Source organism: Myxocyprinus asiaticus, chromosome 29, assembly GCF_019703515.2.
Source record: "Myxocyprinus asiaticus isolate MX2 ecotype Aquarium Trade chromosome 29, UBuf_Myxa_2, whole genome shotgun sequence".
In the NCBI taxonomy this organism is placed as follows: Eukaryota; Metazoa; Chordata; class Actinopteri; order Cypriniformes; family Catostomidae; genus Myxocyprinus; species Myxocyprinus asiaticus.
Window position 1 is genome coordinate 11,409,788 of NC_059372.1, and position 25,653 is coordinate 11,435,440.

General features: G+C 37.4%; 1 protein-coding gene across 1 annotated transcript; it reads right to left on the reverse strand.

Annotated features, from left to right (window-relative positions):
* Positions 1 to 13,816: 13,816 nt before the first annotated feature.
* Positions 13,817 to 24,814, reverse strand: LOC127420245 (coatomer subunit zeta-1). Its single transcript, XM_051662323.1, has 9 exons — positions 24,709 to 24,814; positions 24,278 to 24,346; positions 22,678 to 22,759; positions 22,464 to 22,555; positions 22,318 to 22,373; positions 22,151 to 22,228; positions 18,036 to 18,087; positions 17,744 to 17,782; positions 13,817 to 14,284 (listed from the first exon to the last, which is right to left on the reverse strand). Exons 1-9 carry the CDS (start codon positions 24,724 to 24,726, stop codon positions 14,237 to 14,239), a joined length of 534 nt encoding a protein of 177 aa, XP_051518283.1. The 5' UTR covers positions 24,727 to 24,814; the 3' UTR covers positions 13,817 to 14,236.
* Positions 24,815 to 25,653: the final 839 nt, after the last annotated feature.

Below are 25,653 nucleotides of genomic sequence, written 5' to 3' on the forward strand. Positions count from 1 at the left end.
CACAGCAACATGCTAAAAAAACACCCAGAGAACAGGAACTACACAAAAATACCCTAGCAACTGCATAGCAATGTGCTACAAAATTGCACAGCAATGCCCTGGTAACCACCTAGAACACCCTAGCAACTGCATAGAAACATGCTAAAAAACTGCATAGCAATACCCTAGTAACCACCCAGAACACCCTACCAACTTCATAGCAACGTGCTAAAAACACCCAGAATACAGAAACTGCATAACAATACCCTAGTAACCACCCAGAACACCCTAGCAACTGTGTAGCAATGCGCTAAAAAACTGCATAGCAATACCCTAGTAACCACCCAGAACACCCTAGCAACTGCATAGCAATGTGCTAAAAACACCCAGAACACAGAAACTGCATAGCAACACCCTAGTAACCATTGCAAGTTCTACTCACATTATATTACAAAAATCATATATATATATATATACACAACAACTGTTTACTTGATAACGGAAATAATGCCAACATTTCTCGCTAAGCACCACGGGACATAGGAGAAAGGTGGATATAAAGCTTGCCTGAGCGTTTGAACATGTAATATGTTCTGATCGACAACCTTAAAATATATTCCGAGGACACGCCACCCAGGGTCACGTGATCATAAACGGTCAAATTACTTCCTCGAAATGACCATCGCACGTACCCTTCGCTAATGGCCTTGTGGAAGGGCCCTTCGTGGAGGGCTTGAGTTGCTCACTTTTGACTGAAACACCCCTTCATGTGGCGTCTCCTTCCCGCAGTGCCCTTCAAGGGTGCAAAAACGCAGTTTGGAATTCGCCCATATTCAGGAGGGGTTGAGGGATGAAAATGCAATGCATTATTTAGCAAATTGTACTGTGAGGATTTAACCAAGAGAATTACAACTTTCAACTGTTATCATTTGCAGGCCACAAATTCATTGTAAGTAAACATCAACCCAACAGAAATGGGATATTGCGATGACAGTGACTCGAAAATGGTATTTACATTTCTGATTGACTGATGATTGAGATGAATCGGCTTGTTTGATCGTCCAAATTTGTGGGTTGCACACGAGATGTTTTCTTTTGAGTGTTGGAATAGGATATTATTTTTGAGTCAGAGAGTTCAATGTGAACACATTCCACACAGAAACTGAAGCAGGCCTGTGTGAGTGAAAATGACTGCAGCTACAAATCATTTTCTCTCTCTCCTCCTCCTCTTTTTCCTCATGACGTCAGGAATGTTGAACGCTCCTTGCACGTTCCCTGGGGGAGTGCGTTTTACGATTGAAACCTGACACCGTTTCTGCGTCGCATAAGCAACAGAGCCATAACTTACATCAAAGACAACCAGCGTCGAATCACAGAGCAGCCATACATTTTGCCTGTCACTCCCGAGCCAATCAGAAACGAGCATTAAATCAACCTGTCATGCAGCCAGCCAATGGTGGGACAGCAGCTGTAAATCTGTCAAGGCAGCGTCTGTTAACGGGCGCTGTGGTACAGATGGGGAATCCGCTTGAGTGAGGGGGGAATGGAAGTATATATATGAGGGAGAGAGAGAGATGGAAAGATGAGGAAAAGCTGTGCAAAAATTTACCTCATCTTACTTTGGTTACCCAAAGACTCATTTGTAAACCCATAATGGGTGAAAATCAAAGTGTTTTGAAATCAGAAAGCAGTGAAAACTTGTGTGGAACAAAACCAAACATGACCACATAAGAATGCGAACGCATCATTTAAGCCTTCCTTCAGGCAGGGTAACACACAAAATAAGACAAATGTCATAAAGCTTAATTGCTACCACTGCTATGCGTGTGACATTGAATGTCTGCAACAAAAGTGAAATATGGCCACATCGTGCTCAACAATTACATCACTGGTTTAATCACCAACTCTGTCAAGATTATTTCAGATTACGACACTCATTATACACATTTGGCCCATTTGAAATGTGTGATAGCTTGTCAGATGCAAACCTCAAACACTTCTTTATATGATATGACATAAAAATGGGAACGCAACATGTCTAAGTGTATGAAACATTGACCTGTGGCTTGTTTGAACGGGCTCCTGTTGCTAAGTGTGCTGACCAGATGTTCTGTATCAGTGTTGCCAGATCTCGCAAGAGAAGTCTGGTCTGACAAAATGAGCGACTTGCCTCCGATCACAGTTTGTACCAGTTTTTCATTTGCGTGTGTGAATGGCTAGGAAAGCCAGAAACTCAAAATGACAACAACGGCGATTAAAAATCACATATATAAGCTATAGTCAGGGGCTTTTCTAGGGTCTGTGGATATTCTATGCTATAGCCTAGACCTCTGTTGATACGCATGGGGCCATTCTTTGTGGAAATATTGGAGTATAATAAACTTTATAATAAAAGTATAAATGTTAAGTTAAAATCTGTGAGGTGTCATTTATATAAAATAAATATAAAATTTTTACCAGAGACTACTTAGCAGAAACTGAATGGAATCAACTGGAACAGCCAACGGCAGATGTAGAAAGGAAGTCCCGCCTTACAGGTAAAAGAGCTAATCAGCTTTTAGATACATACATCGCCTGTCAATCAACTTGAGAATGTGCATGCTCAATAGCTTTACAAGCCAGGAAAATTGCATTTTTTTAGCGTAATCTGAGTTAAAGAAGCACAATTAATGATACCAATGTGGTCAGATTTTACTTCTGATTTGAAATATGTTCTTTGATTGCAATCTTGACCAACCGTTTTGGAGATTTCGGTCTTTCCCCATTCAAGTAGATAGGAGCTGCACTGTCATGACTGGATATAACCTCCTGAGAGCATTCCAAAGATGGCCGACAGTGACTTGCTAGAAAGACTTTGATACTACTGAAACTAAAAGGTTATACTAACTTTCAAAGATCAAACGTTGTGTTCTTTAACACTATGTACTTTAAAACATTATTAAAAAAAAAAAAAACACCCTTGACCACCACAAAGTCCTGACCTTAACCCCATTGAAAGTCTTTGGGATGTGCTGGAGAAGACTTTACGGAGTGGTTCGGCTCAATACAGTCAATACCACCTTTAGCTTTGATCATGGCGTGTATTCGTCATGGCATTGTTTGGACAACCTTATGCTTCACAACAAACATTTAATGAAAGGAGAGTCAAACCACTGAGTAAAGTCTTCTCCAGCACATCCCAAAGACTTTCAATGGGGTTAAGGTAAGGACTCTGTGGTGGCCAATTCATGTGTGAAAATGATTCCTCATGCTCGCTGAACCACTCTTTAACGATTTGAGCCCAATGAATCTTGGCATTGTCATCCTGGAATATGCCCAAGCCGTCAGAAAATAAAAAATCCATTGATGGGATAACCAGGTCATTCAGTACATTCAGGTAGTCAGCTGACTTCATTTTATTGCCGCATAACGTTGCTGAGCCTAGACCTGACCAACTGAAGCAACTCCAGATCATAACGCTGCCTTAAAACTGATGTGTATTTAGATTTGCACTACGTATAAGTATGTGTGTGTGTATACTTTTTTCTTTTCATTATTTATCAATTTATTAAAAGTCTTGCTGCTGTTTTTGTATTGTTGTGTACTGGAAGCTCCTGTCACCAAGACAAATTCCTTGTATGTGTAAGCATACTTGGCAATAAAGCTCATTCTGATTCTGATTCTGAAATCCAAACGGTGACTTTTTTTTTTTTGGCCAGGCAGTGTAGTTGTGTCTGTTTTGAGAATAGTATGTGGGTCACATGACTTGTTTCAAATTTTCTGTTATCTTTAAATCAGCCTGACCTAAAACCAACATGGCCGCCAATGGTGCAGGACATGCTGATTTTGTGATAATTAATTATATATTAATCTTACTTTTCTTCAGTATAAAAAATACTGTAAAACTGCTAATATTAATTGTGAACATTGTCTTAAAATGCGGAAGCAGCAAATTAAGTCATACGTTGTTTTTAGCACATTTTGAAGTGTGTGTATCCCCTGAGATATGTTGCCAAATTAAGGGAAGAAAAAGGGTTAAACCACAATATTACACATACACACTTACACATGTCATACATGCAACCTTAAAGCTAAACTTTTCTCAGTTTTGTTACACACAGTGCTGAGTAGTAACGGATTACATGTAATCTGGAATATGTAATCAGATTACAAAAATCAAGTACTTGTAATTGGATTAAATTAAATTTAAAAATATTCCTAATCGGACTACTGTTACTTTTTTATGAATTACATGATTACATTTTAAAAAGGCAATGACAGTAAATTGTTAATTTATTGATCACCCTAATCATTCTCTTTTTTCAATCTTTTGCATTTTTAATTCTAAATCAGCCTTCCACTGATATACCTAGCAACGTCATTGTTGTTGATTTTATGGTCATTCATTTTTGTTCATTTTATAATCATTTTATGTTGATTTTATGATTTCATGACCAATTAATGTTCGTAATGTTTCTATTGTTTTATGCACTTAAACTGAGCTTAATGTCTCAGTGTTTTGAATTATAAACTTTGTCCATGCACTGTCATTGCTGTTAGATGTAATGTTCATTCATGTAATGTTTAATGCACTTTTTAAAAATGTCATGAGATTTTTTGTGAGGCTCTTTTTTTGTAAAGAATGGAATACACATTCTTTCTTATTGTGCTTTTATGTTAAAATGATACAAGATTATCCTACTCAAATGCATGTGGCATCAAATAAAACAGAATTAGGTTGGAAGTAATCCAAAAGTAATCAGATTATATTACCCCACAAAATGTAATCTACAAAATTACATTACTGATTGCATTTTTTGTCATTGAATTTGTCATCAGTATCTGATTACAATTCACAAGAAATCTGCCCAGCACTGGTTACACTCTCTCTCTCTCACTCTCTCTCTCACACACACACACACACACACACACACATACATATGTATGACATGTTTTAAAATAAGAGGGGAAAATTTTTTTGCATAAAATAAACCACAGAAATATTGATGACTATGACTTTTTTGTACCTTAATAGGGCAATGTATCCTGGGAGATCAACTCATAAAATCCAAAATATATCAAATATATCAAAAATTCCTTTGGATATGTTTTACTTAAATCAAAATAAAAAGTGACATGAAATTATTTTTTGCTAATAATTTTCCACTCTTTCCTTTTTTAGGGTTAAAAGTAAGCAGGCTATACGAAATAGGCTAAAACAGGTTGCTGGACTTGCCAAAGTTTGCAAGGTTCATGGTTCACAATCGTGTGTTAATAAAAGAGTTTTGCAAAAAACACAAATGTCCAGGCTTGTGACTCAAGGATTGCAAATTCCTCAAGCACATCTGTATATTACTCTTTATATTCATGGTTATCTCAATATACTTATTGCAAGATCTGCAATATATGTATGGACTAAGTCAACAGAGTTTCCATTATTTCACCAAGACAATCATTTTCATTGTCACAATCCAGTTGCGAGGCATGAGCGCTCTTCTTGCATGAATCACATGAATAAGAGAGCGTGTGGGTTCCAAACCGAGTCAATATTTCCGATACTGTGATACTGTAATTACAGCTTATTTAGATGGGGACCAAACACTAAAAAATAAATAAATAAAAAGCAAACCCAAAAATGCTAGTATATTCTGGATTAATAAAAAAAAATATATATATATATATAGGGCTGTCAATCGATTAAAATTTTCAGTCGAATTAATCATGATATGCCGATTAATTCATAGAATTTATAGCATATATAAATATCATTCCCTCAAATTACAATAATTCAATATTAATGAATAAATAATTATAAATAGATATATTTAAATAATTACAGCTATAATATATATTATTAATATAATAAATCAGATATTTAAAATGCATTCCATTGTTGTGACAGAAGAGTAAAGCATTGACAAGACAATACATAAAGTGGCTTTAGAAGATATTGTTTGATTCTATATTAATCACCATGAGTCTATCATTGACCTATAGTCCACAATACATTTTGCAATTGAATTCATCCATCTGTCCTGGATAGATTTAAGTCTATTAAAAGGGCATTTCTAAGGACGCGTTAATGTTAACATGAGTCAGAAGGACACTTTTGGAGTGTAGACCTCACTTTAGTTGTGTCGCATCATAAACGTATCGTTTTTAGGTCGCTGTGTCAAGTAAACAGTTTGAAACTCAGAAAAACACATCTCAAGATACCTGCATTCGGAATTGCCATCCAGGCTGTGTTTGAATGCAATAACTCGGAATCTTGTGCTGTTGCTAGTGTCAAGCAAGCCTAAGTGTGGTTTGCTGTCTGTGCAGTTGCATGTTTCCTATGCAGCTGGAGTATCGCTTACTACCCCCTGCTGAAAACGGGTGGTACTTCAAGCTTGAATTGCTCAGATGGTAGGAATATTCCTGATTGCGGGAAGGGGACATGATTAATTGTGTTATTTTGTTTAACTAATTATTGTTTATATAATTAATGGGCGACTGCCCATATTTAAAAGCAGCTTCATAAAAAAACAAGCCCTTATAAGTCACTTACTCTATATTAAGAGGACATGGCAACACTGGTAGATATTTGCAGCTAAAGAGAGGCTGTTTGTGTGTCTGTGTGTGCGTGCTTCTGTAACACAGAAGGGTGGGCTTTTGAATCTTAGGGGAGATTTTAGTCTCGTTCTAAATCACAGGGAGGGAAAGAAGGGCCCCCGTCTCTTAAAATGTCAACAGGCTGCAGCTTACGGAGCCACATACTCAGCAACCATCTCTAGCACAGATCGACAGCCCTGTTTTCAATGGGGGACCGCAGCCAAATTCAGTGACTAATGGCACAGGCAAATCGAAAATAGAAATGTCTAAACAGGTTTGTAGACATATCCAACAGCCTGGCTGATAAATGTAGCGTGCCTTTGCTAGAATTTATGTGTTTTTAAACTCTCCGTCATGTGATATGAAAATAAGGTATACTCTTACACCAAGATCCAGCCAAAGCAATAACATCTTAGCCTTTCTGAATGGTACATTTGAAACGCTTAATGTGTTCTTGTGTAAACATTGTGTAGTTATGAAATTGCTCCAAGGTTTAATGGGATACTTGTATGGGAGCTTAGAATCTCTTCTTACCCATTAGCAGTCATTATACCAGATTTATCTCCAGGATTTCCTAAGTACACATATACACCTGTAAAGTTTACTTTTACACATTTAAAACCTGCAAAATTGACAGTTCCTGATGATTTCAAGAGACAAATAACTTCAGCAAGGATCTACGTAAAATACTGCAAAGAAGATGTTATTTTTATGCAGGATAGAATAGCTTGTTGAAATACTACTGTAACAGCAAAAGCTTTGGCACTGCTGTTGATTTTGGCTCCCTCTGCCTCCAAGGTAAAATGATTTTCTATTCGACGGGAATCCATAAACAGGCCCTGTGAGGGCGAGAGGCGCCATAAAACACATCAGGTCATACAGAGGCGTTTCCGTTAGCGACCATGCTAACCTGGGGACCTCGGCAAAGCCAAATACAGTCTTAACTCTTATCTCAGCCTGGTTGTGTACGGATCCATTTGTACACTCCATATGTCCTCTATTCCAAGTCATTTTCTATGGTTTTTTGATGAATTTGACCTGTCTAAATTTGCCTTTACCAGGAGCAGGTCGTAATTTACCTACATATCGCAGCAATGCTGTTTGCTCAGCTTCGGCCCTGAGCTGCATGCGTGATTTGTATGAAACACTGGCGCTTTTGTGTCGCCCTCACCTGCAAATTGAATCTGACTCTGATTGTAATAAGCATGCATGGTGTAAGATTTTGGCTGTGTCCGAAAGTTAAGGCAGCTGCCTTGCTGCCTCACTGCCCAGTCATTCAATGACTTCACAGGCAGCGTTTTGTGTATGAAGGTACCTCCTTAGGGCACAGATTTCAGACAGACTTCCAAGGTACCATAATGTCATGTCTAATGATCTACAACAAATTAAAATGAGCTTTAGTGACAACCAATAACATATTTAACAACTACAATGCTTATATTTTGGCAGAAATTGAATCATTTACAAACTATTTTATTGCTTTCAACGGCTCCCCTAACCACCAAATTACACAAAGGATTGTTGGATATCATAGCAAAGTCTCTTTCAAGGCAAGTCAGTCCACTCGGTGGCCATCTTGGGAATGCTCCGGGGCAAATCTGTAGTAAAATATGACAACAATGGTATCATAAATTGTGCTTCTTTAGCTCAGATCACGCTAAAAAAATGCTACTTTTCAGGCTGGTCCAGCTAATACGCTTGCATGCTCTTGATTTAACTGACAGGCGATGTCTGTATCTAAAAGGTGATTGGCTCTTTTACCTGTAAGGCAGAACTTCCTTTTCTACATCTGCCCTATTGGGTGTTCCAATTTCTCCCATTGATTTTAATACAACTGGTCCGTCTTGGGCTTAATATTCTCTGATCATAGGCAGCGAAGCACACATCTATGCTTCCTTCAAAAACCAACAAGATGAAGGCATATTAGTAGACAGGTTGTGATGCAAACATTGAATTTGGATGTGCCTTGTAGCCTTCCTACCTTCTTTTTCAATGTTTGGCCACAGCCATGCATGCATGCAGCATGCATGCAGTCACATTAAAAGCTGCAACCATTAGTGTCTGTTCGAGGCTGCTGGAGTGAAGATGCAATACTCCGTTGATGACATAAAAACTCCTTAAGCTTGCAGATGATGATCATTTATTGACTGCTGCACACACATTCCGCATTACACACACACACGCACTAAGCATCTATCAATTACAGGCCTCTAGTCCTCACGCCTCTGACAATTTTACTGCATGTTTTGTACAGCGTGTCAAGCCACGCTGTTTCAGTCTATTATACTCATTCCACTATAATTAATATAAATTACCTTTTTGCCTTTTTACAGCCGTGCCACTGTAATTAGTCAATGAAAGGCTGTCATCGACTGCCCGAAGGTGCTGCTGGAATATCTGTATGAAAGGCCAATGGAACGGCAGGAATGTTGGTGGGGCGTAGACGGAAAAAGGTCAGATTTAACCCTGACTCTGCCCTGCTGGGGTCGTAGAAAAGGCTGATCTGCACATTTACCCCTTTGCCATCTATACCGGCTCTGACATTGCCCTCAGCAACCTTGAAAACAACCTACACTCTCTTTAATACACAAAGGGTAAAGAACATGCCTTTCAAATCAGCTGCATCAGTATGGTGATTGCTTCAGGTCGTAAACAGAATGATATTTCGAAGAAGACGAGGGAACATATTCTTCAAGGGTATTAGCATAGCATCAATATACGAGTTAAAGGTGAACTGTTGCTGTGTCCCAAATGAGGCACTATATACTGTGTACTTACACTATTTAGTATGCCCTCGGCCATCTAGTGTATGTATTTTCAAAGTCTAATGTCCTCTCAGGCCACGTCCACACTAATCCTTGCAACATGTTGCCACTAGCTTTAGCACATTAGTCAACCTCAGTCCAACATTTGTATCTCAAATAAAACACATATTCACACAGCGTGGTATGAGGTAAAGCATTCAACTCACATTTGCAAGGTGCCGTCTTCACAGGAGTTTCGCTAGTTGCCACATTTCCCATTAATTTCAATTGACTGTCAAGCCAGCATTATGGCAAGGCAATCCTGCCCTTTCCGCTACGTAATGCAAGCCTTCGTAATTTCGGTTAAAGTAGTACAATGTCTGGGTACTCGTTGTATCCTTTTTTCGTTGCATTTTCAGTGTCAACACACTACTTGCACTACAAAATGGCATAGAATAGTGCTGAAGTAAGCGATTTGGGACACAGCTAATGTGTAATTTCTGTGCATCACCAAACAGATATAGTGCAACAGCCTGGTTGAGGAAGTAAAAATACCCTTCATTTTTCATAGACAAATGTGATTTTTAACAATAAATTATAAACAAACCATGAGCTTCAAGGTTGTTAATCAATGCTATATGCCTCTGTTGAAACCATCGGTGCACGTTATTTGAACTTCATTGTTTCAAAATCTTGCTTAATAGCAGAATACTTTTTGCTTCAACTCAAAGTTTGTAATGTTATGATTCACCTCAGAGCAGGTTGGTTTGGTTAATGGCTTAGAATTTTTTTATGAAGGATTTTATTAAAAGCCTAGAATAAAATAAATGGAAAAAATACTTCCGAAACCTGAATGGCTGAAAAAGTGGGTGGGCACTGTTGCGCTCTTTTACAAAAATAATAGATGTGTTCGACTTCATGCAGCGCTGTGCAGAGCGATTGCTGCTTGCCTTGAAGCAATGCATGCCGGTTAGAAATTTTGTCCCGACTTTACTGACACGTCACATGATGTATGCCATCAAAGTACCACAAGAGAGTCGAGACCAGCTACTTGGCTCACCCGGTGTAGTTGCTCCAAAGCGGCTTCACAAGCTCTGATGACGACGCAGCTTATTTGCGATTGGCCAGACTCTCTGATGACAACGATGATGTACATTTCATGGTCTGTGTTCACAATGGCATACTTACCCATTCAATATTCAATTTTCTTCTTGTACACACAGGCACTGTATTTGCAGCACAACCTATTCAAATGAATAGTGTTTCTGGTTATTAGCTGTAAAATTCAAGCCTCTGTCTGAATTTCTATTGCATCCACTTCGTCTACAATAAAGAAAGCAAACACTGCACGATCTGCAAAGACTGATGTAGGTCCAGCACACGATGGGAAGCGCAAAATGTCCGGCTTGACAGCTCTCTTCTCAACTTCTCCCCCGACTGCATCTGGCAAATCTCGCTGTTCAGAAAAGCAAGGCGCAACCGCAGCTGATGTTGAACTGTTTTCAAACTCTTGAATGCTCTCCCCGCCTGCCATTGATTGGTCAAAAAGTTAGCTCTGTGCCAAACTGACTGTATTGGTTTAGCCGGTGTTGCAATGTTGGGCTAGTCGGGATGCTCAAAAAAACAGAGCAATATTTTGATTGCGCCACAGAGTCATTATGTTTACATTTTACGGGAATAAACCTTCAAATGGCTTGTCGTTTTTTTCGGCATATTAAAATGGGATAGGAGAAAGTATTTTAACATAAACAAAATACACACTTCTCCTTTAAAGTTGACAAGGATAGACCCTACTTGTACGTTTTCTTAGGCATTACCCTCTCACTCAACTACATTTTCCTTTATTACAAGTGATAATATCTTTAAAGCCTCATTTAATCTGAGCTTGTTGTACACTTCAAAAGACACAGATGAGCGAGTCGTCTTCAGTTTTAATCTACGACTCTTACCCATCCACAAATGAATCATAATCAATGACCTCATACTGAAAGAGCTACTTAACTCAATTGGTCAAATAAATTAAGAGCTGAAGGCTCTCATGCTTTGGAGATAAAACGCCATCGCTCACTTGGCCTCTTCAAGACGCGGGTTAGGAAACTCCCTCTGGGAGGGTGAGGCGATCAGCGGCCAATGCGATGCTTCATTCCTCAAAACAACATGCTTTAGGATATCAGCAGAGACAAAGGAAACATTCCCAACTACTTTCATATGGATGCCAAGGCATTATAAAGAGGAATGGAAGGTTACGGAGGTGTGCTGAATCAGTGCCAATAAAGTTCTCCCTTTGTGAGATAAACAGAATTGCAGCTGTGTGTTAGAAGAACCAGACTGGCCTGAACAAGCCCCATCCTAAACCTGTCTCTTATTACAACTGCATATCCCACATGGCGGCGAACCTTTGTAACCCCTGATTAAAGCCAGTGAAGAGCAGTTTCCATTCCAGCTTCTGAAGCACAAATGAGATGTTAGGCAGAATGACAGTCACCATTTACTTTCATTGCATATTTTCCTTTGCAATGGAAGTGAATGGTGATTGAGGCTAACATTTTGCCCTCCTTAAATCTCCTTAAGTGTCCCACAGTAAACAAGAAAGTCATGTGGGTTTGTAAAAACATTAAGGGGGTGCCTAAATGATGACAGCATTTTCATTTTGGAGTGAACTATCTCTTGAAATAGTTGCTATGTTATCTCTAAATCATTCGACGTCTTTCTGAAGCAATGCAGCGGGATTTTCTTTTTGACGCCATGTACCCTAATAAAAATCTCTTTTAAGGCATCGGACATAGAGACATTTGAGAATACATTTCTCTAGTCTCCGCCCCCCAGTGTGATAACCGTGTCCTATGTGCTATTCTAAGGTATGTACATGATATACTGTTTATTTTTTCACAACCATTTCTCGAGGGGAAACCTTTCAGTTGCATTAAAACAAGAGAGAGGGGAGGAATCCACCATGGAAAAAGCAGACATGTGAAGCCGTCAAACCTCCTTACAGTATTTTGGCGCTCTCTCACACGTGCGCGCACACGCATTAACCACGTGCGTTTTGCAACGATCACTTTTTATTCTAGAATGTTCATTTTTCTCCACGTTTTTAAACAACAGCCTGTTTTTAGGAACTCTAAAATTTGTGCCATTGTTTGAAAGTCTTTTCAAATTAAAACTTCACAATTAATTTAAAATGAAAGCTACTCGTTAACCTCACAGTTGTGAGTGTATTGGAACACTTGTAATTTTACACACATATTGGAGTAAAAAGTGCCTGAGAATCATAAAAGGGCAACAAAAACCGAACGTTTCAACCGTTAATTTAGTGAATGGTAAAATGCTATAAGACTGTGTGTTTAATCTGACACCAGAAGAGGCCGCTGTTGGATTGACTAAGTTATTATTAGAAATGTCCAGGCAAAAAAACTTGGAACAATACACAAATTGAATCATATCGAAACAAATAAAAATTGAGAACTAGAATACAAATAATATATATATATATATATATATATATATATATATAGTTATGTATCATGAGTGTTTAAAATCCCTATATTGCTTTGTATTTATTATAAATTATCAATAAACTTCAATATATTATGAATACAGGTGCAGCAACAATTATAATGTTCACAATGGCTTATTGTTTTTATGAGTAAGTTTAAACATAATAAAAATATTGAACACAAACTTACATTAAAACTGTTTTAAAGGAATATTCCGGGTTCAATACAAGTTAAGCTCAATGGACAGCATTTTTGGCATAATGTTGATTACCACAAAAAAAATTTAGACTCGTCCCTCTTGTTCTTTTAAAAAAAAAAAAAAATCGAGGTTCCAGTGAGGCACTTACAATGGAAGTGAAAGGGGCCAATTTTTGGAGGGTTTAAAGGCAGAAATGTGAAGCTTATAATTTTATAAAAGTACTTGCATTAATTCTTCTGTTAAAACTCATGTATTATCTGAGCTCTAAAGTTGTTTAAAGCTTTATGTTTACAGCCATTTCAGGGTTTTAGGGTTTGTTGACATTAAATCATCATGGTAACATTGTAAAATTGGCTATAACTTTACACAGAAATGGTTAGTAAGCGATTTTCTCACACTAAAATCATGTTAACATGCATATTGTTTATGTCTTCTGGCGATACTTTTGAAACGGTGAATATTTTAACGTTTACGGATTGGCCCCCATTCACTTGCATTGTAAGTGCCTCACTGCAAACCAGATTTTTTTCTTTTTTTTGTGGTAATCAATATTATGCCACTAATGCTGTTAACAGAGCTCAACTTTTATTGAACCCGGAATATTTCTTTAATGCTTAAGATGTTTACTTTTCTAATGTTGTCAAAGTCAGTATGAGTGATAACAGTAAATTAAATGAGCCTAATCTTACTACATGAATAACTATGAATTACTAGTCTTAATAAAGCCATTTGGTTAAAACACACAAATAGTAAACAGACCTCAAAATATTGGTGAGGGAGATTCATGATCGCATCTGCAAACCTGAGAAAAAACACTGAAGAAGAACTAGGATGAAATGGTTCTCTTTACTTCAATCAAAACAAGGGTCAGAGGGAAGAATGGAGCACAAGACCAACCACTGGAATGTACATGAATCGTAATAATTCTCACAGCACAACAATGATATCATTCACAAAACCAGCCATATATACAGAGCTTACTGGAATGGGATAAACAAAACAAAAACAAAACACACGCCCTGGTACTTTTCCCTAAAAATAAAAAGTCCCACCAAGAATATGCCGGCTTCTTTCTCTCGTCTCGACATTCTAATTTGAAATGTCCTTGGCCTTATCTTCAAGTGAGTCGTTTTCAGTGGGCATGCACTTTATCAAGAGAAAAGGGACAGATTGGACAGGAGTGATGAAAAGTGGGGTTGTCTCCTTTATTTCCCTCATCTCAGTTTAGGAACGGAACCAGATGCGTCCTATCGGAGTAGAGACCATTTAATCTGCTCCTTAGCTGACTGTAGCACCTAGAAATAATAATAATAAAAAAAAGTTAAAACCAAGATGTCTACCCAGAATACTATGTACAGTATTTATATTATTATGTAAGACTCACTGAAAACATGTAATGGCCATTTATTAATGTCTATTAATAATGCTTCGTTGGTCGATATGACCAACCGCTTTTAGTGACTGATCCAATTTTAGAAATACCCAATTTGCAGGCGTATTTGTCACCTATGAATAACATATTCAGAAACCAAAAGGGTCTAATGTGTCCGAAGGTGTACATCATTAAACATATTGATCAGAAGTACTATTCATTTAAGTGTAAATTTTTTTTGCAGAAAAAATTACTTGGTGCACATTTAAATGTGATTATAATAGTGGTTATAATTAATTTGAGGTGTCATTAGGATCTTGAATATATGAAAGTGGGTGCTGCCAATTTATTATGATCTGATGTTTCAAATTATGATTTGCCAAATAATTAGTTACATTTAATTAGAACGAAGCACCAGCTTCAGGATCATTTATTTAAGTGTTTTGTGTTCCTCTTCAGCAAATTCAATCACTCACTGAAGGATAGACCAAACCACTCCCCAAAAAACGTAGCTGTTTCCAAAGCTACAACAGGTAATTACATTTGAATACGTTTGTCATCTTGAGTCATCATTTGTCCTAAAAGACAAGCATCCATCAAAGTGCTGCTTTTCAGTTTTCAAAACTGAAAACAATTAAGTTAGAGTCAAGGAAAAACATTAGCACACCCTCTCTTAAAGATACAAGTCCAAATGTCTGAAACCAGTAGTGAAATTGCTTCTATTTAGCATGTTTCTTGTGCAAAAATGTATATAAAAATTATATTTTCAGCATAACAATTTGAGTGAAAAATTGAATCAAGTCATCAATTTGTTTACATTTGATTAGTGACCTTGAAATTGTGCAGGGGCATCGCTAGACCCCTTTTACTGGGGCATGAGCAGCAGTAAAGTTCCCCTGTGCCCCAGTAAAAATGTTCAAATAAATCATGAGGGTGAACCATATACCGATCTGGAAAATATGGTTTCCTATTTAAAACAAAAGACCAACTGTGATGCCTGTTGAAGTTAACATTTCAAAATATACATAAACATATCAAATATTCCTTCAGCCCCCTGTGCCCCTCCTCTCTCAGGTTATGAATACTTATTTGCTTGTCAAAGATTTAGGCACAATTATTATTACAATGACATTTATTGTAGATGTAAAATTACTAGTGAAACCAGACAGTAGTTACATTAATGCTACACAAAAGTAATAAAAAAAAAAAACTAAAAAAAAAAAAACCAACTCCCAAAATCACTACAGTTGAATGCTTAGAGACCCCTAGAGATGCCCCGGGACCCCCCTATAAAAAAGGTGACACTTTATGAATTCTAGGGGCACCTGTGCCCCACTGGTGATAAGTCTACAAACGCCCCTGCATATGAGAGAGCACCAATATACTGTAAGGAGGTTTGTTTTAAATTTTTCAAAATCATAAAAGCAGGTATAAATACAGAAAAAAATAAAAGAAAGAAAAAGAATACTTTTAGACCCCACTGTATTTAATCCTTAAACGCATACCTTGGGTCTTTAGTGACCCGGGACCTCATTCCACCCCCTGTACCTCATCTGTTTTTTTGGAGTTGTGCCCATACCTCTTTAGTATTCCTTTAGTATCTCTCGCTTATAAATAGTGTAACACAATAAATACATAAATAATTCCAAAATTGCAACAAAAACAAAACCAAATAAAAATATTATTAAAGTACCAAGAATGTATAGGGTCATTAGAGACCCTAGGGTATGTAATAGTGTCAGTTTTTTTTTCTTTTGCACTTCCATAAATTATATTTTAATGATTATTTAAAAGGTGCTGTAAGCAATTTTAGCCGTTCTACTTGGATTAGCCACGCCTCCTCTTGCCAAACCCTGAACTCCAAAGATAACAAAATGAGCTTTATTGAGAGCAGAAATGGTTGTTATAAACATCAGCTGCAAAATAGCACCCTCAACTGACAACTGCTATGAACAACATGGCATAAAAATGCATTATACCTCAATAATTCATTGAAACTACAATACTATGAAAACGCGGAAAAAGCGCCATTGTCCGCGGTCCACAGAAAAATCTTTGTTTGCTGTTTACAGAGACCAGTGAGATATCTTATAACACTTTAAATTTCAACGTACAATTTCAATTTCAGTAATCTCTCTCAGGGAGTAGGAACGTTTTTTGCATACCTTTCTATCGCTTACAGCACCTTTAATATCTATATAAGGTTCTTATCTATTTTTTGTTGTTGTTGTTGTTTATTACAAGATAAATGAATACTAAAACTATACAAATAAATATTTCATCACATTGCTTTTCTGTGGAACAATGAATTATCAGTATTCCATTTGCGTGAACAAATACATAATATACATGCTATTTCTTACTCAAAATGGCACTGATGTTTCAGTGATTGACTTGATTTACATTTGACATTGCTATTTGATGAAGAAACAACATGGAAGTAAACTATAGCAAGTACAACACATGAACAGTATGGTTTGACTATTGTCAGTTGGGTGTACTACTGAAATTATGTAAGTTGTGCATCTATTTAGACTCAATACATGCCTGAGAAAATACTTGTGTATCTTATGTGTTATGTGTATGTGTTTGACAGCCAGTTGCCTCATGAAATTTCAGTGTGGAAGTAATTAATCCTGTTCTAGATTTGTTGCATTATCTCTTTGATACATGAAAAATAAAATATCAGAATATATTCTATTGTATTTTTTTCTAATTGTCTAGAAAATATGTATTTATCTAGGGATTTTGTAGATCCATTTGTGATAGATATAAGTGCCGGGTCTCTAAAGACCCAAATATGTAAGAGTGTTTGGTGAAATTCCCATGCATTTAAAGGGTTAAAACAAAAACTACATAAGCAAGAAAACAAAACTTTTTAACTCAAACTTATCATACAAAGGTGCAAACGATAAGGGAAACCCTGTCATCGAGTAATGCAGGCACAGCAAAAACATCCAGGAATTAATTCATCATCTTAATTTGAGCGAGGCAAAGCAGAACAATACAGCGGGGAAGACGAGGAGACAGCCATTAATCACTGACGCGAGAGGGATACAGGCAGCCTGTCGCAGGGCCTCTTAAATGAGAACATTAATCAGTCCACACTCATGACTACAGCTGCCACAGGGAGCCATCGCTGGCAGACAGCCGCCAATAATTAGCCATCATGTTTACATGCGGCAGACACACGCGGGAACTCGGAAAAGCTGGGCTAACGGCACCGCTTTGGAACTCTTAATGTGGGAGCCATGAAACCAGACCACCACAGACTCATTTTCCAAATGAATCATGAATAAATCTTCAAGCAACTATAAAACATAAGAGCCTGAAAGGATAGGACGACAGATGTCAGCGCTAAAGGAGGCATGTCTTCGCTTACCTGCGTGACTGTCTGTTCTGTCAGAGGCACGTCATCACCCTGTAGGAGACGTGAGAGAGAGAGAGAGAGAGACGGTGAGGACTTTAAGACTGCTGACTTGCTTCCTGTCTCATACTTTGAGACTGATTATTGGAAATCAAACATAATAGCTGCCTAGCAGTTTCATAATGCTCATCAGTGGCATCAGAGTACATAAAACCAAGGAGAGCCGACAGATATAAAGCAAGCAGATTAACATTCAGCATGGAATAATTGGAAGTCAATAGAGGGAGAACAGGGAAATGTCTGTTACCCTCAAAGCGACACGATGGACCACCTGCTGAGGGTCACTCTCCAGGATCACACTGTAAAATAGAGCTTGTATCATCACCAAGACATTTTTTTTTAATCGATGAGTGCTGCATTCAATGTCATTTTTAGACTCTTCTAGTGCTGCACAATTCAGCTAAAAATAAATAAATAGAGATTACAATTATGTCTGCAGCAAATTGCGGCTTACAATTAAAGTATTAGTTCACCCAAAATTAAAATTATTACTCACCCTCATGCCATCCCAGATATGTATGACTTTCTTCCTTCTGCTGAACACAAACAAAGATTTTTAGAAGAATATCTCAGCTCTGTTGGTCCGTACAATGCAAGTAAACGGTGACCAGAACTTTCAAGCTCCAAATCACACAAAGCCAGCATAAAAGTAATCCATAAGACTCCAGTGGTTAAATCTATGCCTTCAGAAGTGATATGAGGTGTGGTTGAGAAACAGATCAATATTAAAAGTCCTTTTTTACTATCAATCTCCACTTTCACTTTCTGAAAGTGAAAGTGGAGATTTATAGTAATAAATAATTGAAATATTGATCTGTTTCTCACCCAAAGTGATTGCATCACTTCAGAAGACATAGATTAAACCACTGGAGTCGTATGGATTACTTTTATGCTGCCTTTGTTATTTTTGGAGCTTGAAAGTTCTAATCACCATTTACTTGCATTGTACGGACCAAAAGAGCTGAGATATTCTTCTAAAAATCTTTGTGTTCTGCCGAAGAAAGAAAGTCATACACATCTGGGATGGCATGAGGGTGAGTAAATGATGAGAATTTTCATTTTTGGGTGAGCTATTCCTTTAATCAATTTGAAAAGTGTCAATTAGGTATACTCCAGTCATGTCTAAATTTTCTAGTTACAATGTGTTTATTTTCATCAAGCATATTAACCAATCAAAGAAATGTCTGTTACATGCATGAATGCGTTAATGAATTGAGTGTTTAGGTTATACTAGGCCCAGACAGAACTGGACTATTTTTTGCCATTTTCCACGCTAATTAAATATAAAAATGTTAAAAGGTGTTAAATTGAGTAAGAGTATAATAGTCTTAATGGCTGCTGAAGGTATTATCAAATTATCTAAAATATTTAACTAACAAACACACATAGGCCAAGGAATGTGTGTAAATTTGCAAATGATGTGTGTCCCAATTCTGAGGAAATCTGCCAAGTTGAGCTGTGGAATTCTGTGGTGGAGATACCGTATGATTATTAGGGACGGGTGGATCGATCCTAAAGTACCGATATTTCCGATACTGATGTTGAATCAAGAATCTAGATCCTCACAAATAAATATCGATTCCAAAAGTTTTTTTTTAAACTAATGATAATATTATTTAGCTACCATGAAAATTAGTGCTTATCATAAGCTTCAAATTGGTTAAAAAAAAAAAAATAGTAGTACATTAGCAAATAGTTGCATAGGATTGGAACTATTTGTTCTTCCGCTCATCTTAACGTGCTGTAAGACATGAGCTGTCGCAGACAACGCTCATTCAAACACAGGAGCAAGTGCTTGGCTGAGGTAATGACAGAAAAACAAACAGCATTTTATGTTAATTCACACTGATTTAATGACAAATCTAAACGTGACATTTATTATAATGTATTTTTTAAGTTTGTTTAAATTAAAAGTTGTTAAAACATTGGTATTGTTAATAAATTACACCCTTGTCAAAATTAACCATGGCTTTACTATAGTAATATTGTAGTAAAACCACCATGACCGTTACCATAGTTTTTTGGAAACCATGGTTTTATTACAATTATCCATAGCTTTACTAGAGTAATACTGTAGTATCCATATAGCAACCATGGTTTTACTATAGTAATATTATAATAACCATCACTGTAGTAACCATAGTTAATTTTGAGGTTACTATGGTTTTGACTACAAATACCAAGGTTAAACTGTTACTGATCTATAATACAGTTGTTACTGTAGTAAAACAATGGTTAAATTTTCCTAATGGTAAACAAAACATATGTTAAACATATATAAAAAAAGAATATGGCATGCAGTTGCCCTAAAAAAAATTTTCAATGTCAATACTATTAATCAAAATTAATAATCGTCAATCGACAATAATGATATTTGTTTGCCTCAAAGTTGCTATGTGTAATTTCTGCACATAGGGCTGTCACGATTGTGAAATTTGGCTGACGATTAATTGTTAAACAAATAATTGCGATTATGATGATTAATTGTCTGTTTTAGGGCTTTCACGATTAACTGTCATATTTCTTAAGGTGCATGTGTGCTTCATACACCTTAATAAGTCATTTTATACATATTTAACTTCAAATATATAATCAATCATGGATATTGTAATGGGTTTACACGATGGGCAAGGAGGCGGTGGGAACCGGCTGAGCAGTCAACGTAAACTTTTAATGACACAAATGAACAAAACACAACACAAAACTGCTTTCCAGCATAACACAAAAGCGCACACACACACACACACAACACTGCTGCGTGCGTCTCTCTCTCAAACTGGCATCCCTGGCTCTTTATCCCTCTCCTAGCTGATTGGGCTGATTCAGCGCTGGGTGTCCATTGTTACGGCCCCGCCACGCCCTCCTCTTCATCACATACCCCTTTTATTGGCCAGGCATTCGTGGGGATGTTCGCAGGTGGTGTGCGGCATGCCGTGAACGTCAGCTGGTGAATCCACTGGCCACCCCAAGAGCGCCATTGCGCCCCCTTCCATTAATTGAGGTACCCTTCGAAAGAATTGACATGGACCTCGTCGGGACGTTAGAGCGGTCAGCACGTGGACAAATTGCTTTGTATTAGTCCTGGTGGACTATCCAACGCGATATCCGGAAGCAATGCCTCTGTGCAATATCTCAGCACGCAGTGTTGCGGAGGCACTCTTCAAAATAATCTCCTGGGTGGGGATTCCGAAAGAAATCCTCACTGATCAACACACTACACACAAACAGCTTCATAAATCTCTCTCTCCCATCCGCTGCTATCCCCCCACCCTCCAAGCAATCCCACCGCCCCTCGCCGGAACACGAGACCGGTGTGGCACGCAGGTGAAAGTCATTCGCCACCTATCTTCCAGGGCCCCGCTCCACATAGACGCCGCTCGGCTCCGCCCCGCCCATCACAATTATATTATACTATACTATATTATACAATAGTAAAATATTTTGTCCTAATTTCTTCACATGCTCCGATTAAACACATGAGCACTTATTTCTCATGGAGCAAAACCTTTAAGATTTTGTTTCATTATTTTATTACTCCACAGAAACAGAGTATGCATGCATCTCCTCCTCTGTGTCACTGCGTGTCATTAACACTGCGTGTATGAACCCGCAATGACCAGGAATATTTGCCATTACATGATCGTTTAAAGTGAAACCGGAGCGCTTTGTGTTCACTATCCAAGTTTATATTTGTTCGTTTATATTTTTGCGGGAGTTTGGCGCAAGCCTTTGCTAGGCACGTGCATCACAGCCCTTCACATGCTCTTCTGGACAGGAGTTGCTCTGGTTGACATCTGCGGTGTGGCTCAGTGACGCTCAAGAGTTCAACTGAATGGCACACAATGGCATGGTGTTCATGACATTTATATATTCACTTATAATTCCCTTATTTGGACATTAAGATGTGATTGGAATTTAAAGTGCACAATAATCGTGGTTCTCAAATAATCACAGTTAGAACCACGATCAAATGATTATTTAATAGACAGGTCTCTCTGCACCATTAGTGGAACCAAACGGAATAGCAAATATATATTGCAAAATAGTCCCACCCCACACTAACACTTTTGGATGTGCATTCTAGTCATTTTGACAGCTTGACAGATACAAATCAAAATGCAACCAAAAACCACAAAATTAAAAATGAGGCCCCATTCTGTCACATGTACTTTATGCTTTAAAATATTCATGCAATTATTTTGTTTTCATGATCGATCTGTGACAAGTACTCAGGTACTCATGCCCGTCTCTAAACTAGCATAAACATTTTGGTCTTAAATCAGGCATTACCTGATAACAATATTCTGATCCCAGTATCTCTATAGAACTAAATGGTTTGAATATGTAAAAAGGTCTGCTTACCCTCCATCAACAATTTCATCAACGGCCAGGAAAAGACCCTCCATATTTTCAAGCAAGGCTCTCTTTTCCACATTTTTCCTAAAACAAGAGAAAGAAATAAAATCAAGACCAAACTATCAGGTTGGTCTTAATGGTGTTAATAAATAAGTTAAATTAGTTTTTCCTACCTCAACATTTGACTCAGGGAGTCAAAGAGACAATTCAGCACTGACATAAGCATCAGCTGTGGCAGGAAAGACAATGACAAAGATGAGATTCATACGGTAATGACGTAAAGAGACATAATATACCGTTATCAAATTGAAAGCATTACCTCATTTTCATGGGAGCTGCCGATAACGTAGAAATATAAATCAATATTGCTCTTGTACACAACCGTTAGACCCTCCAGCAATGCTATTTCACCTGTTTAAAAGAATTGAGGAGTGATGATGTAGAACTTTATATTGAGGAACACAGAAGTGACGGTTCAGGAGTTCCCAATCCTGCTGTTTTTACAATATATAATGACTATATAAAGTTCTTACTGTCTGTTCTGTGTGTCTTGTTGAAGATGTTCTTCTCAAAGGCCTTTTGCTCTTTCACTGTGGGGTATGTGTCATCATAATACTGAAACATTAAACACAGAGTCACAAACTAAATAAACACTCAAAGAAACATTTAGCTATCTCCAATTCTTCTCATAATGTAGCAAGGCTATGTAAACAAGATAATTTATGTAATTTCTGTTATTATTTTGTCCTGTGGAACATACTTATATATACACGCTCACTGAGCACTTTATTAGGAACACCTGTACACTTACTTATTAATGTGATTATCTAATCAGCCAATCGTGTGGCAGCAGCGCAATGCATAAAATCAAGCAGATACAGGTCAGGAGCTTCAGTTAATGTTCACATCAACCATCAGAATGGGGAAAAATGTGATCTCAGGGATGTTGACCGTGGCATGATTGTTAGTGCCACACGGGCTGGTTTGAGTATTTCTGTAACTGTATTTCTTGTCAACTTAAGCAAATAATTTTGAGACAGCAAGATGCTTTTTTAGTTTGAAATTAAGATATGCTTATTCAAAATAACCACTTCAGAAAAGGGTGCACTATTTCCTGTTTATTTCAATCATATTCGGCATTTTATAACACCAAGTACTCTATAAACAAAATGTATCTCCATTGTAATTGGAACAGTCAATGTGAGCCCACTTTTAAAAAAGATTTCATAACAAATCTATTCGCCCGACTAAAGAAAAACAATGTGTTTTATGGGGGCCTTTAGCCCCTGCAACAGGGGGGATTTTTACCTCAAACAGTTAATAAAAAAAGTGTGAATTTCATCACCTTGAACAAAATACTTATTTGTCATTTTCAGTTTTGTCTAAAAATGTGATAATTTCATTAGATACATATATTTGCTAAATTTTCAAAATGATTAAATATTAGATCAAATGACCTCAAAATCAAACTTTAGACATTGCACACAATAATCTCAAGGATCAGGAAACTTTTGCGGTGTATAAAGACAAACAGGTGTTAAGGAAAGTACTTTGGTAGTTTTTGTTTCTGTTTAGTGTTTTGGGAGAAAATAAAGGCGAAAGTGCCTTGTACCCCATGGGGCCTTTAGTACCCTACTAAATAAAAAAATTAAATGCAAACCTTCGAACAGATTGTAAACTTATGAGTACAAATCTATTGTTTCTATTGTTTGATATAGGCTAAAATCATTTATGTTTTCTATGAACTAACATTGCACAAATTGCAATTGAGGTCGTTCCTAAATGTGAGGTTTTGGTAGATTTAGCTCACTTTTGGGTACAGTAACTAAGTATGTATACACACAAACACTATAATATTCAGAAAAATTAGTAGAAGCCAAAACAAATAAACCATAAAAACTTTTCCAAACATTTCTGGTGACTGTTTGCAAACAAGAAGTTTATTCTTAGATTTAAAGAGTGTAAAATTAGCAATTTCAGAGTTTACCCTTAAACACTGTAAGGATGATTGCCTCAACAGCAGCTTATAAATCAAAGAAATAACACTGCCACACAAATAAACATATAAACTGAATTCTACATCAGTCTGATATTCAGTAAATTGCTGAAATCAACATAATAAAGGAATCCCACCTTAGCATACAGTCTCTCTCCATCATTGTCCATGATCAGAACTGCTTTGACAGTGTACAGAGAGGGCTCCTGTTACCACAGAGATACACAAATATGAGAGATGATCAGTAAATTACAGGAGGGCAATTAATCAGGGTGATCAAAGATTGAACAGACGTGTGAATGTGCTTCAGATTCACATCAGAAATTGCTTAGCTTATAACGTGAATACTTGTACCTATATCATATTCTTAAAGCAACAGACAGATCTTTAATGTTCAGATATTACGAATACATATATTGAATTATTGTGTAACTCGTATGGTTGTTTACTGATACACTGTGAGGCGGATGTGGACGAAGGGCTGTTTTAATATGAAACAGAACAGATCTAGCAGCCGTTTTCGATCTTAAACGGAAACAACAGGTATAGATAAATAAAATAATTTTACCAGTATTAACGTATCCATGATCTACTGTACAGCAGTCGCTCACTCCAGCTTCGTGTATTAAGTTCCTATGTGTATGTGTACTTCCACCTACGACATGAGTTGAAAGGTCAAGTGAGCGGAAGTTGTCATATGACGTCAGATATTTTTGCGGGAAAATTGTTAAGCCTAAATGATTGATTTTATGTAGTAGTAGTACTAATTCTAAAAAAATAACAAAACAACAGCAATAATGGTATTTAACGTATTTAATATTTATTTTCCGTTTAAAAACTTTACACTAAAACAAATATATGGCTCATGGAGTTTAGAATAAAGAGAAAAATCGGCTGTTGAACAAATGTTTGCTTTTACAAAAGCTCTGCTGCCTTGTGCTTCACAGAAACCTGGCTGAGTGAAGCCATTCCGGACAGCGTGTTACATCTGCCGGGCTTTCAGCTGTTCAGAGCGGGTTGCATCGCAGAGTTAACGGGGAAAACGAGAGGCGGTGGAACATGCTTTTACATCAATGAAAGTTGGTGTACAGATGTAACAACGTTAAAGAAGATGTGCTGTCCTAATTTGGAAGCACTCTTTATTAACTGTAAGCCTTTCTACTCGCCGCGGGAGTTTTCCTCGTTTATTTTGGTGAGTGTGTATATCGCGCCAAACGCGTTTGAATGCCGCGCTGCAGCAGCTGGCTGATCAAATCACAGACACGGAACAACAATACCCGAACTCAGTTATTATTATTCTTGGGGATTTTAACAAAGCAAACCTAACACGTGAACTGCCCAAATACAAACAGCACATTACATGCCCAACCAGAGACAGAAATATACTGGATCATTGCTACACCACAATAAAGGATGCATATCGCTCTGTCCCTAGAGCAGCTTTGGGACTATCTGATCACTGTCTGGTTCATCTTCTTCCAACCTACAGACAGAAATTAAAATCTGCTAAGCC

What these genes read in the sequence shown, in the direction of transcription:
- LOC127420245 (XM_051662323.1), bottom strand. An exon ending in GCAGCTCCCATGAAAATGAG is followed by an intron (nt 22,374 to 22,463) that starts GTAATGCTTTCA and finishes TTCCTGCCACAG; the next exon opens with CTGATGCTTATGTCAGTGCT. An exon ending in GATGAAATTGTTGATGGAGG is followed by an intron (nt 18,088 to 22,150) that starts GTAAGCAGACCT and finishes TCTATTTTACAG; the next exon opens with TGTGATCCTGGAGAGTGACC.